Source organism: Tiliqua scincoides, chromosome 4 (genome assembly GCF_035046505.1).
Source record: "Tiliqua scincoides isolate rTilSci1 chromosome 4, rTilSci1.hap2, whole genome shotgun sequence".
NCBI lineage: Eukaryota > Metazoa > Chordata > Lepidosauria > Squamata > Scincidae > Tiliqua > Tiliqua scincoides.
This window is the reverse complement of record NC_089824.1, coordinates 144,067,614-144,082,546: the sequence shown is the minus strand read 5'-3', so window position 1 is coordinate 144,082,546 and position 14,933 is coordinate 144,067,614. Positions and strand designations below refer to the sequence as shown.

Here is a 14,933-nt window from a genome sequence, read left to right as displayed (position 1 = left end):
GAATAGCATAACACATGCTGATTGCTAAAAAGCAGAGCATGCAAGAATTAAGAGATAACCTCACCAGCCTGCTCTTCTGCGTTTGCTTTTAAACGAGCAGACTCTTGTCATCCCTACAGCTTTCCTAACCATAACCGGCAGCTCTAGTTAACAAAGACTGCTACTGTTGCTTACTGAGTGTAATTGGAGTGTTTACAACAGGGAAAAGCAACTGGGAACCCACCATTACCTGTAATCCCCAAGAGCTTTACTCTTATCAAGCGCCTCATTTGCTTTATAAGATCTCTTTGTCAAGTGCACGAATTAAGATACAGAATGTGGAGAAAACTCAGCAATACCTTCTGCAGAGCCCACCCTTCACCAGCACTTGCCTTTTAGCACCTCCTTTGCATGCTCTCAATCCCAGCAGGATATTCAGGCAGTTGTTCACTTTTATGCCTCAATCAGGTGTAGGAAGAGGGGAGAGGGTGTATGGCACCCACTTCATCCTCCTCAGGGCAGCTTTCCAGGGTCTCAGTCTCTTCCTTTGGCCTTTGAAGAACCCTCAGCCCTGTTTCCTCTTCCTTCACATTATAGTAGTGGGTCCCAAACTTACCAAGGTCACAGTGCCCCTTCAGCTTCTTCTTCCTGGTTCAACTGGGCACCACCATCTTGATCACATAAAATCTCATAAGCCCAGAGGGTGGTGCCCAAATCTCACAAGATATTGTATGATTCAAGATGGTGCACCTAGGACAGCCAGTAGCAGGGGCCACCGAGCACAGCTGAACACACTTTGGGAACCTCCTTCCAAGCAGTCACCCTATGTGCTTTAGTCACCTCTCCCTTTCCCTATTCCCTTATCAATTGCCACTGTCTCAGACACTCCATGAAAACCAAGGGTTTCTTACACAGCCTTTTAGCTCCAGGATACCCCTTGCACTGCTCCTTTCTCCCTATGGGGGCCTTCTTGCCCAAGGATTGCAGAGACAGCATTGCCATCAAAGTCTGTGGCGCAGGCCGTGGTGGCATCTGAAGCTGCAGGAGTCCCAATAGCTGCAGAAGGGATGGTGACCAGATCATCCCAGGCTCTACTAGGAACAATAAAGATCGCAGACACTTTCACTGATGTTCATGTGAGGAGGAACAGATTAAAAGGAGATATTTGCCTGTGGATGGCAACAGAATCAATGCTTCTGGCAGTCTCTTCAAAACATGTCTATGTTTAAAATGAATTGCTGATGAGCGTTCTACTACACATTTTCCCAAAATCAGGGATAAAGAGGGAAATAGAGATGATAATTTTAGTTTGACGTGAAGGCAGCAAAAGAAAGATCTGATTCAAGTTGCAGTAGGGGTTCCTATAATCTGTATTTAGTACCTATGCTATTTTTCATGTAACAATTTTACATAAAATTCATAGAAGTACACCTGAAAGTCATGTCCATAATGTGGGAAGCCTTTACACCTTTAGCTATTTGTGAATCTGGCACACAAAAATCCAGCAGTCTCCTTGAATGAAATGAGACAAAACATCATATGGGAAGTGGCCTGGTTCCAAAATGGCAATGATGTACAAAGGCAGGACACTTTAGATAGAAAGAATTTTTTTACAATCATCTTCACTACAAAGGTAAATGAAAGGAAGACAACATCAGAAAAGATAGATCTGAACAGTAAATCAAAAAAGGTAGACACAACAAAGAATACTGAAGCACCTTACTACAGGTGGGACCTCTTTATCCACTGATTCAGAACCCTCGGATCGCCCCATTGTAGACCTCCCAGCGGCAACTGAAACCTTGTTCCTGCTGTGTCTGGGAGGTTTTCTGAGCCTCTGAGAGGCCGCATGCCATTGCCTGGAGCCTTTTTTCATTGATTTCCAGTTTTGGAAAAAAAAACCTGTAAGTTGCCCCCCCCCCCAAAAAAAAAAGGTTCTGAACAGCTCCAGTCACATTCGGAGCTTAGGTGAGTTCAAAAAACCATGAATTTTGTTATCCACGGTTTTCAGTATCTGTGGGGGGGGAGGGGTCCAGGAATGGAACCTCCATGGATAATCAGGCTTCACCTTGTAAACAATTCTATAGCATAACCTTTTGCAGGCAAAAGCCTACCTCATAATGAAAGCCCATAATAAATGGATTGGTTTTCAATGTTCTTTTGCTACATGGAATTTGGAAGGTGGGGCAAACGCAGAGAAAGTAGACTTGGGGAAGTTGCACACATTGGTCAAAATGAACTGTAATGCTGGAACTTTTAAACCCCCATCTGTATTCAAGAACAAAATAGACATGCATGCACTGAAGCACTTCCTGGAATCTTTCTGTACACGTGATTTAATCTAAGAGAAATGGATAACAGCCCACAAACAAGATAAACAACAATGCTTGTAAAACTTTTAAAGCAGAGTGTTTACAAGGCCTCTCTTGATCTCAGCTCTCTTAAAAGTACTTGTTGAAGTCATTACCTCCACATACAGTGAACTTCACTTAACGAAGGGGATACCTACTTCAATCCCCATTGCAATGCGATTAGGTCGTTAAGTGAACATTCAGCCCAATCTAGTGCCTTTGTTGTGTAAACAGACACTCTGCTGCAGGCTATAGAAGACCTGACTACCTCATTAAGAGCCTCTTTGTTGTGCTTTTACCACCGTTGTATATGCGATCCATTGTTAAGCAGAAGGTTGTTAAGGAATGCACACTTGTATTTCATATTTGATATGAAGAGCTCGGGCACAAGAACTTTCAGAACTACAGCATGATGCCTTGGGTTTTACTTCCCGTTTCTTCTCCTGAAAGGAGAACGTAGGGATGGAGCCGGTACCTGGGACACAGAATTATGCCCCGAACGTGAATGTTTCTTTATCTTGGTATTCAACAGAGTTACAATATTGTTACACGCAACCAGAAGTTATGGTCTGGTTAAACAAAGGCCTCAATGGGGGGGGGGGCAGGAAAAGTAATGGAGTAGAAAAAAGCAGAATGTGATTCTTTTATCCAGATTCTACTGTGTGCTTATTGTCTTTTGGCCAAAGGAACAATAGAGCAAAATTCCATGGAGATCACAGATTTCCCAACACAGTACAAATAGCTTTACTAGGCTTACACAAACACCGCTTCATCAGTTAGGCTAACAAGTTTCCAAATCCCAATGTAGTTAATTGAATATTTCTCTAGTGAACTGAGGGCTATTAAATCTAAAGTGCAATCTTGTGTAATCATAGAGTTTTTGCCTTGCTGTCACAAAAGGAGGCCCGTTTTACACAGAAAGACTACATCAATTATTTCTTGCATATCTGAGCACAATTCTATTTAAGTTATCTTAGAATGATTGTTAAAGATGAACAAATTAGAATAGCCTTCATTACTTTGTGTCATTCCTATCCCTTCGGAAAAAAGAATTCCCCTGAAAATGAAATAAGAACAAAGGTTTTTCCCCTTCGCAGCTGTCTTCTTGCTTTTTCTTGGACACTAGTTACAGTTGTCTGATCTCTCTTACTGCCTGGAGTCCCGTTTTGCCTACACAGAGTTCTGGCTAAAAGTTTCCCTGAAGGGCAGCCGAGATGGCAGCTGAGGAAGATAATTTTGAGTAGGAGAATAGTATGGGGTTTGGAAGAGGCACTCCTTCCTACCCTGCACTGGAATGGGGGCAGGGAGGGGGGTAACAAGATAGAGGAGTGGGATGGATCAGGTCCGGGAGAGGTACAGGATCGGCAAGTCTGGCTCCCGCTGTAACCTATCCTCCCTCCCAGCCCTGATTTCCTGACAGGAGGTAGCTCGGACTTCAACCAGCAATTTTGTGGTTGCTGGGGCTTACCCCAGGAATGCAGAAGAGACTGTTCCAGCGCTACTGCATCACAGTGCTGGACGTTATTCAAGATTACACTGTTAGTGGACTGCCTACTGCAATACTGAAAGATGTGGTCCAATAAGCTTTGTGTCCTGGATTATACAGATTGCACTGTGAGAAGGTGGCAGGTCTTACAGCAGAGAGCCCAGCAAAAGGCAGATTAGCTTTTTCGTCTCAACTCTCAGAAGGCGCAAGAGCTGGCAGCCAGGATTACAACTGCACTATGAAACACCTGGAGAAATGGAGGTTCTATGAAATTGTCTCATGGAATTATACTTATAAAAACTGCATTGAAAAATGGATTTACATTCAGCTTGTCTATGTAAACTGCCTTGAGTCTATTGAGAAAGGCAGTACATTAATATCATAAGTAATAAATAAATGCTGACACACCCTTTTATTCTAGGTGTGCCCTTCATCTATATTTTATAAGCACTCACAGCTTACTGCAGCATTCTCTCTAACTTTCTCATATAGTTTAGATCAATTTTTCAATGAAATCCAATGAAATTTTCAATGAGATTCAAAATCCACCCCCAACCCACCAACACTTGACATGGTCCCAAAGTCCAAGCAGGACTTTGGGAACCACTGGTTTAGATGGTTTGGTTCTGAAACATTCTTGAATTCAGGCCTGGAGAAAGGCCTAACACCTCTTTAGAGCCCAATGACTACAGTGTTATTTTTGGGTGAGAGCAACACCAAATTTGTAATAATAGCATAATTGGCCCCCGCCAATGACAGACTGAAGGGTGGGGAATGGGGATGAAACAAGATGAGAGCGGGGCAGGGGAGAAGAGATTTCTCCATTCCTCTTCCCATTGCATTTGACAAGCTGACTAGTCCTCCATACTTGCTTCTTAAAGCCTAGAGTTTCTCTGTCTCCCACCACGAGAATATGAACTGAAAAATGAAATCAACGGTGAATAAGAAAACTGGTGCAAGGTTATCAAATCTGGAAATGCATTAAGACTTCCTTATTAAAAAAAGTCACATGTTTTTGATATTTTTAGATTGGCAGCTCCAGCATTATTTTCTTTTCAGCATTGTTAACACAATACCCAAATGTAAATTCTTATTCATAATTTAGTAAAGAAGATAGCTTATGGTATCAAACTGTATTTAAAGTCCAACCAACCCCTTCATTGGCTTTAAAAGCTCTTGAGGATCCTCTCTGTCATTCCTTATCAACTCATTTCCCTCGACTTTTCACTATGCAAATTCCACTCCACAATATTAATTTTGCAATTGTATTTGTTCTATTGATAAAATTGTTGCTCCCCACTGAATTTCTTTCAATTTGCCATTAATATGTGTGGCTCTATACAGCAGCTTTGTAAAGCCAATTAACAGCTAATCAGGCGAACAGGAAAGACAAATAATTCTGTCACAGATTACAGGAAAGCCAAGCAATATCACCATGTTTAAACGAGTGTAACTTTTAAAAACACCTTTGCTAAACAAACATTTGCAGCTTATTTTTCAAGTACTAGAATGGCCAAAAGTTCCATTTTCTTTATTTACGTTTGCTCTGTCTTTTGAAAGAAAGCTGACAGGCAAGCTCAGGTATTACAAGGGTCGTCAAGGGTCAAACACAAACGTCACAAAAGAATCATAAACTTTTGACAACACAGATGAAGGATACTCTTAACACACAATTGTTTAACTAAGGTCCAAATCCTATTCAACTTTCCAGAGCTGATGCAGCCATGCCAATGGGGCGTGAGTAGCATCCTGCAGTTAGGGAGGGCAGTCACAGAAGTCTCCTCAAAGTAAGGGAACATTTGTCCCCTTATCTCAGGATTGCACTGCAGCTACATCAGTACCAGAAAGTTGGATAGGATTGGGCCCTCAGATAATTCATTAAATTCACAGACCCAGGACATACAATTTGCCAAGGAAATGACATAAAATAACTAATTAACTCAATGCTGTGCCGACCATAACCAAAAGTAAATGAACAGGAGATTCCTGAAGATTAGGTAAGGCAGGTTATATTCACCTATAGCAGTGATTCTCAAACTTTTTTGTCCAAGGCCCACTTTTTAGAATGACAATCTGTCAGGACCCACCAGAAGTGATGTCATTGACCTGGAAGTGATGTCATGGCTAGAAGTGACATCATCAATTGCTAACTGGGCAAGAGACACTTTTTCAAGTGGTACTCCTCTTATATTTAGCAGGGAAAGAGTAACTGCCCCTCTTCACTCCAGCACAGTGTCTTTTCTAGTGGCTGTTAGCTGGTATTCTGCATCTTTTTAGATTGTGAGCCCTTTTGGGACAGGGAGCCATTTAGTTATTTGACTTTGAGCGCAATCCTATCTTGCTCTGGAACAGGCAAGCCAGGAGGCTTGTGCTATAACCAGAGCAGGAGAGGTGCCCAAAGTGGCTCAGCCAGAGGTAAGGGAAAACTTTTCCCCCTACCTCCAGGTAAGCCACCCTGGCCCCAATGGGTGTCCTTGGACTTGCACCACCTCCTGAGGTGACGCAAATCCGAGGAGAGCAGTGTGACTTGAAGCCAATCCATGCTGCTCAGGGAACGAGGCTGCGATCCAGCACTGCTGCCCCCAGGGCCACCCACCCGCCCCCAGGGCCACCCACGACCCACCCTTCCCATCTCAGAACGCCTTCCTCCCACATCCTCCCCACTCACCCCAGAGCCTTAAGTCTCAGAGTCTTAAGACTGACTTAAGCATCAGAGCCTCCGTCAGTGCGGAGGCTTAAGTCAGCCTCTGCAGGCCGGCGTGCCTCCACGCACCAGCCTAGTCGACTCATGAGGAGGCGCAAACATGCCTTAAGGACCTGTCAGGATTGCGCTGTTTGTCTACAAACTGCTTTGTGAACTTTCTGTTGAAAAGTGGTATGTAAATACCGATGATGATGATGATGATGATGATGATGATGATGATGAAGAAGGAAAATTTTTTAACAATACTAGGTTGCAATCCTATCCGTGCTTGCCCAGGAGTAAGCCTCATTGACTACCATTATAAAAAGCATATACATTGTAGCCTGTTAAAAATACAGATCTCTCCAAATGCAGTCATATACCATGTTGACATCAAGTCTAATATACTAAAAATAAAATATTGAAATGAATGGGAACAGACCTGTGGTTCTGTTTACAACAGCAGAGGATATTTGCAATCCCCCTCCCATATGCAGACACTATGCATTTTGCAATTATTATCTCTGAATACTCTCATTTTCCATATATGTCCTATGTGTTAAAAAGCTGTAATTGGACAATAGAGAGAATTTTTTGTAGTCCTAGGCACAAGTGACTTAAATTTTTGATTCTGTACCTCAGCCTATAAGCCAATATTAGGCTATTTCCTACTAAACTCTAAGCTTGCTAGAATGCCTGAATTTGAAATAAAGACCATCTCAAATTTTCTGCTTGACACAAGTGCCACCTTCTGGTAAAATGTAGACATTCCAATCTGACCTAGAGCTTTTAAACAAATAGTAACGAACATAATAAACTGTGTTCTTATCAGAGAGGAGTGTAATCTCTGGAATGTGTGGCCACTAAAGCTCCATTCTCCATTGGAGCTAAGCCAGACCTTAATCTCAAAAACAAAACGTCCAGTTCATTAGAAATTTGAGACATTCTGTAAATTGTCAAATAAAGATTTTCTGCACGTTTCAGGTTTATCCGTTTTTAGAATGAAGAACTTATTAGCGCCATGACTGGGTATTTAATTCCTTATGAGCCAACAAAACTTTCTGTTACTGGACATAAGAGGTAAGACTGAAGATATAACATAGTAGGAAAAATATGTGTATCTAAATACTGGGAAAGCTTGAATTGTTGCTAATAACAGAACAGTTTAAAAGTACCTGGGACATTGCATTTTCTATTAAACTAACACACCTTCCACATTGCTATTACTTTAAGAACCAAACAAAAAGATGTATTAAAAGATGACCTTTGTGTACTATGTGCTTGAACAAATCTCATCAGATCAAAATCTAATATGTTTCTTAATGCTATGATTATCAGTAAAGGGGCACATATGATTTTTTGTTTTAAAGAAACAATTTGTCAGTATAATCAGTATAATAACTGATAATTTTGCTCAGTGTTATTGCTAATTTCTATGTACGACCCCTAACCCAAAATGCAATTCTGTGGCTTGTAAATTTCCCTAGGCATCGTCAAAAACCAGCCTAACCTGTGCCATGAATGGGAGACAAGGAGGACAAAAACAGTTCCCTTAGCTTCCTTCTAGTGTCTTCCCTCCTGGTGGAAGTGGAAGTTCCACCAAGTGGAAATTCTTTATATGGTTGCCTCCCACAAAAGCAATTCAGAACCTTGCAAACCTTTTGCTTATGATCTAGCCCAGGGGTGTCAAACATAAGGCCTGCGGGTTGATTGCGGCCACGGAAGCTCTTTATCTGGCCCTCGGGCTCTCTTAGCACCACCATCAGCTAAGCTGCTCTCAGCGTCTGAGCTGTGCTGAGGTGTCACTGCTGAAAGGGCAGTCTGTGTGATAACTGGGCTTTCCCATATCTTGAAAATATGACTAAGATTTGTATATTTTCTCTTCTGCCACTTGCAGCAAGTGAGTTCCTGAGGAAAAAAAAATGCTTATTTCTAGCCATGACCTGCTTCATGAAATCACGTCCTGCTTCATGACATCACTTCCAGCCCTCAGCAGGCACCATTAATGCTATTCAACTAGCTGCATGAAATGAGTTTGACACCCCTGATCTAAGCCAGTTTAGCAGTACTCGGAAGAGTGGGAGTGGCAATCAGACATGGAATGGAAATTTCCAAAACTCAGAAACCAACATACATCAACAAAAGAATAGATGGTTTTTCACCAGTTTTGAAAAAGGTATAGCAACTACATGAAAGAAAAACAGTTTTAAAGCATATTTTTAACTATGATAGAAACCTATAGGATAAGAAAATGTACACGGATAACAGCATTCATCTAAACCAGGGGTGCCCAAATCTCAGCCCAGGGGCCATTTGAGGCCCTTGGGGACCCCCAATCCGGTCTGCAGGGAGCCCCTAGTATCCAATGAGCCTCTGGAGACTTGTTGGAGCCTGTGCTGGTTCAATGCGACTACTATCAGTACAAGGGCTGACTGTTTGACCTCTCGCAGAAGTTGCGGCTTCCCTCCACTGGTTGCTGTTTCACATCTGTGATGCAGCAGTGGCAGTGGAAGGAAAGGCCGGCCTTGCTTTGTGCAAGGTCTTTTATAGGCCCTGAGCTATCGCAAGATAGCTTGCGATAGCTTCATTCATTCATATAAGTTCATCTCTAATATATTCATTTATGCAAATTTACTCAAATTTTAAATGTAAATTAATTCTTTTTTTCCCGACACAGTATCAGAGAGATGATGTGGCCCTCCTGCCTAAAAGTTTGGACACCCCTGATCTAAACCAAAATCGATTTTATTTCCTATTGTAGTTAAATTCAAAATTTAAGCAGTGTTCATATGTAATTTAGATCCTCCAAAATGAAGCACTGGTACTGAAAATGGGATTCAGGGCTAACAGCCCAATCCTACCTTTGGGAAGCACTGATGTATCACCGGAGAAACTAGTGCAAAGACAGCCTTGCTCTTGAAGCAGTCTCTCCGCTGTTGGAGACTGCACAGATACCAGTGCAGCAGCTGGAAAGCATGCCACCAGTGGCAAGGAGAAGGTAGGCCACTGGCACAACCCTGCCAGCTAAGAGGCAGGGATGGAATAGAAGTGGGGTGGTGGCCAAGGTGGGACCAAGCTGCCACTAGATCCTGAATCCCGGGCCAGACAAGCCCCCAGTAGCTCTTCAGAGCTGCACCAGCAAAGGAGCTGGTGTAGTAATGAAAAGACCCACAGGAGAATATGAGGAAGCCAGCATACAGGGAAGTATTCCCTTCCCACCGGTCTCTGGACTTGCCTCTCCATCAGGATGGCATGCTGGACGCAGTGGACATTGCATGGGTGGCCCTGTATCTAACACGCCATCCCCGCATAAGATTGGACTGTACGATTTATCAACCCCAAGTTCAAATTAAGCCTTGCTTCCAGGGAAGCAGTAAGGCCCACGGCTCTCCCCAGTTAGCACAGTTTGAACTATTCCCTTCCTGCCTGGAACATGACAACACTGGACAGGGTAGAAAATCACGTCTTGGCTTCAGTATCCTCCTATAGTATTGGCTTCGGCAAAACTGGGTTGCTGGTCACTAGGACAGCATTTTAAAAGCACCAGTGAAAACTGGACATTCTGATATTTGCCACTGCATGTGTGCTTGCATGTGCTTTTACATGTCTGCATGCACACACAGACACATTATGTTTTCAAGCTGTGCTGAAGAGTTAAGTAATCTTTGAAGCCTATTTAAAATTCTGCAAGGAGCATCTTTGAAAATCATTACAAAGCTAAAGCACTTGACTACAGAAATCAAACAGTCCTTTTTCATTCTTTTTACAGTTAAAAAAAAATTGAATACAAGAACTACGCTTCCCCCTTCCCCACAGGTCCCTTTCAAAAGTGAAAAAGGAATGCTCATTCAAGAGGGGGGGGGGAATCCACACAGAGTTTGCAACTTAACAGCTAAGAGAATTAGGGAATTATTCCTAATTTGGTGCAGAAAGAAAATCTAATTATAGAGAGATAATGTGTACTTTTGGTAGGTGTACAGGTACTGGGAATCCATGCATGTAAGTATTCCTATTTGTCTAAAGTTTACGGTGTGCAAAGATCACCTGGAAACAGGAACAAGGGCTGACTTTTCTACTGTGGAAGAAGCTCTGCTTCCCGATGCTTCATCAGTTTATTCAAGTGCATATCTACCACCTTTCAGAAAGGTTTACACATTTAAAATTTTTAAAAAAAATGCTCTAAAAAGATGAGTGGTGAGGCTTTGTGACTCCCTTTTTTCCATGTAAGAACAACAAAATAAAAACAGGCGTGCCCCCTCATCTGTGGGGGTTCCATTCTGGAACCCACTGCAAACAGCTAAAACTGCGGATACAGGCGAGCCTTCATCCCCACAGTCCCTGGGGACCGCCTCCCTTAAAAGGCAAGGGGAGCTCCGGCCCCTTTACCTCTGGAAGGAGTCTGAGCTCAGCAGAGGCCAGGGACATCCAGTTTCACAGAGAAACTGGAAGTGACACTTTTAATGCCTTATAAGGCATTAGCTCCTCCAATGGGAGCTCCCTCACCTCTGGAGGGAGTGGGCGCAGGAGGGCAGACCCGATCCACGGATAAGTGAATCCATGAATACGGAATCTACAGATATAGGGGGCCCCCAGTAGAACTGCAGTTAAGTTCTTTGCGACAAAAGTAAAATGCTGCTAGGCAACTGATGCTACAGGACAATCCAACTGTTTCAAGAAATATTGGTTTGGTTTAGACACAACAATTTAGTGCTATGTGAACACACCTAAGGGAGCCACAGGCTTGCACACTCCCTCCCATTTTCCTCCCCTCCTACACAAAAGAAGAATTTAGGTTGAAAGCTTTTGCTGTCAATTGCTCATTTAATTTCAAATGTACACAGAACTGTGTTTCCATTGTGTTATTTCTGTCATATTTTGTTTTCCTGATTGGTTTTTTTTACTGAAGTCTGAAGCAGGCCATTATGTCAAAAACTCAGTAAAATCCATTCAAGAAAACAATACTTACAATTTTTAAAAAAATATTCATTGGAGTGATGTGCTAAGCCCTCTCCCAAGATTTATACCAGTCTATTGTTATCCCATTCATCATACTTCTAAATATGTTTATTATACTGCATGGTCCTATACACAAACTCTCTCTCTCTCACACACACACACAGACAGAGAGATGCAAGCCCTTCTCCAGTATAACAGCATGTGGTACACTACATTCTCTCTCAAGAGATTACACAATTTATGATGTGTGGCTACAAGGTGCAAAAATGCAACATTAAGAAACTGCTGGAGTCCCAAGACAATATCTTGGCACTTTAACGAATCTGAGATACAGCTGTAAACAATTCTAGAACTGCTTTTACTACAGACTTGCTGGGCTGCCTCAGTACTATACATAGACCCAAATATATATTTATTTATGTATTTATACAGGTATTTATATACCGCCTTTCTTTGGTCGTCAGATTGCTCCTCAGATTTTAATCCAAGGCAGTTTACGTAGGCAGGCTGTTCTAAACCCCCGTAGGGATTTTTACAATTGAATAGTTCTAGTCTTTCATAGAACTCCTCGTTCCAGCTGGATTCCTTCCCGGTCTGTCCTCTCTCTGGCCCTTTGCCTCCCACGCTCCACTTGACAGCAACTCCTCTCTGCCACCGAGGGTCAGCTCATCAGTATATCAGCGTGTCGTCACTTCTCGGCTCCTTCCAGTTGTTTCAAACTGGCAGCCTCAGATCTTCAAGCATACAAGGCGGCAGCTCTACCAACTGAGCCAAACCTCCTGCCCCAGTCTATATAAACAGTCTAATCCTTACAGAGCACAACCATTATGTGTATCTAATGTAATGCAGAACTTGCAAGGAAAAATAATAAAACTACAATTATAAAGCTACTACTAACTTTTCTTCTTGCCCTGAAGAATGAGTTTTTGTTGGTTGCATTTCTGCAGGGGAACTATTCTCACGAACAGGAATGTTCAAAATTTAGATAAAATTCCCATGAAACATCACTGAAACATTTTCCCGGCTCAAATCTTAATTAAAATCTGTTAAAATCAACAGCTCCCCAAACCTGGAACAAGGTAGATAGTCAAATTTAATTTCTCTTGAAAAATCTACACATTCTCAGATTCCTATTATAGGGAAACTGTGAAATTTGGTGAAAATTTGTCACTTGGAAATCATACAAACAAGATCTGAAAATGATGGAAATCATTATAGCTCTGGGGTTTGTGGTGTCTTTATTTTGTACATTTATACGCTCTCTTTTTCATCCATTCTGCTTCCATGAGGATTCCTACATAGTCTCCCATCTGGGCACTAACCAGACCCAGGCCTGCTTTACTTCAACAAGATTCTTGTATCATTATCTCAGACCATAACCTGGGATAAAAATGCATCAAGATTCTTTGTGTCTTAATTTGGTGAAAAATTATTATACTACAGGTGTTAGGATTCATGCCACCTGCTGAGGGCAGGAAGTGACATAACTAAGCAGGAGGTGACATAATTAAGCAGAGCATGGCAAGAAATAAGCACTTTGTTCTCAAGTAGGAACCAATTAGCTGTAAATGACAGAAGAGAAGAGAATATTTTGAGATATGGGAGAGCCCAGTTATCATGTGGGCAGCCCTTTCAGCAGCACCACTTCTGCCAAGGCATCACTTTGCAGCTCAGCAGCTGAAAGGTGAAGTGATGCCTCAGCTTAAGCAGTGCTGCCGGAAGCTTAAGAAGTGCTGCCGGCATGGCCAACTCCCATTGATAACATCAAGCCACTTCAGATGCTATCATGTTGTGGAATTCTCAGAGCCCAAATCTTGTTTATCCTAAGTCCCCCAACAGATGGCAACACAACATCATAAATAAAATCAACCAGTTGCTTGAAAATCTCAGTTCTGTAAATGCTAATACTTGAATAGAGCAAACGTTTTTCTCACCATTCTCGTATTATATCTTCTCCCTCCCACGCTAAAAAAAAGATGTAATATATGCAATTCAGATGGCAGGCTACACGAATAGAGCAGTTACTTACACTGAACCTTTATTAATTAATTTGGTCATTACTCTGGAGTCAAAGTTCAAATAAGAGCCAATCCACATATACATGGACATTAGTCAGTCGCCCTGTTCAGCCATTATCTCCCTGCGTTCAATGAACATTTGGTGAGGGGAAAATGATTAGTCACACTCTGGCATTGACATACTTACTGGGTATGTCCCCCAGCTCTCTGCATAAATGCTGCTGAACTATAGAAGGCAGCACCAAACTCAGGAAAGGCTCCACATTGCATCAGTGACCCCCCCAAACACACATAGTGCTGCCGTCTGCAATAAGCACTGAATTCAAGATCTGGAGGGACATCAACACAGTAGAATGTGCATATGGGTAAGCATACAGAGAAACAAGTTGCAACAAAAAGAAATGATTCTTATCTGCTGATGCATCAAAAACACTGTCTTCTGCAAACTGTCGTCACCCAGTATTCATACTATGACATTCACAGTCTACCCCATATGGGTAAAATCATAGCCACAAACACATTTATTTATAGGTTATCAACCTATGAAAAGTGAGGACCTGGGCGGGGGGATGCAAATATGTACCTGGTCTCTGCAGGGATGGCGTTGGGATCTAGAGAGATTGTCTCAGTTGTAATCTCCACTTTTCGCACACTTCCAAAGAAGTCAGTTATCAGGACATTCTCAGGATCTCTCTGAAATAGATCTGTCCGGTGTCCAGGTGTAGACACACACAAACTTTTAGGGCACACCTGAAACTAGAGAAAAAAGTACAATAGTTATCACAAGCATTTGCTCCAAATTACACTAGTAAGCAAAAGACCATCATAGTAGTAGTAGCAGTAGTAGTGGTAGTAGTAGTAGTAGTAGTAGTAGTAGTAGAAGAAGAAGAAGAAGAAGAAAGTTTCACTGTTAAGTAGACTATTACACAGCATAAAATATGACCTTGGGCATGCCTGCACAACTTGTGAGTCAATGAGCTGAATGAAGCTCATTCATTCTTGGGTGGGTGAATCTTGCCCACCAGGGGCAAGATAAGGAACAGCAGTGAGAGGATTGGTGCCTGCTGCTTAACTCTTCCATAGCAGCTGGGTAGGTACTGGTGGAGAAAGAAGCAGACACTTCAAAATCTAGTGATGAAATGGAGTGCTATTGACAGGGTGAGCAAGAGCAGACAGCAGTACAGAAGTGGGAATGAGAGGGAGATGTGTGTTTTGAGGCACACTACCCACTCGAAGATTTGCCAAGAAGAGAGTTTGTGAACTTCTGGAGGTGGCACACAAGATGGACCTAAACACTGGAGTGTATTGCAGCACACATCTTTGCCTACACCTACATCATTTCCTTCACAAGTGAACCTCATGATATGTAGCCCTCTGTTACCCTGCATTGGCGCAGGACTGGACCAGATCAAAAAGCTGCTAGGAAATTTGCAAGCATGTATTTGGGGTGCTAAACCAAT

The 14,933-nt window shown here is 42.3% G+C and overlaps 1 protein-coding gene across 1 annotated transcript in view; it reads right to left on the bottom strand.

Moving 5' to 3' along the window:
- PIGK (phosphatidylinositol glycan anchor biosynthesis class K) overlaps positions 1 to 14,933 on the bottom strand; it is a 126,420-nt gene that overhangs the window by 88,653 nt on the left and 22,834 nt on the right. The window contains exon 9 of the mRNA XM_066624237.1: positions 14,057 to 14,229. Coding sequence (XP_066480334.1) covers positions 14,057 to 14,229 — 173 coding nt within the window. The remainder of the gene's footprint in view (positions 1 to 14,056; positions 14,230 to 14,933) is intronic.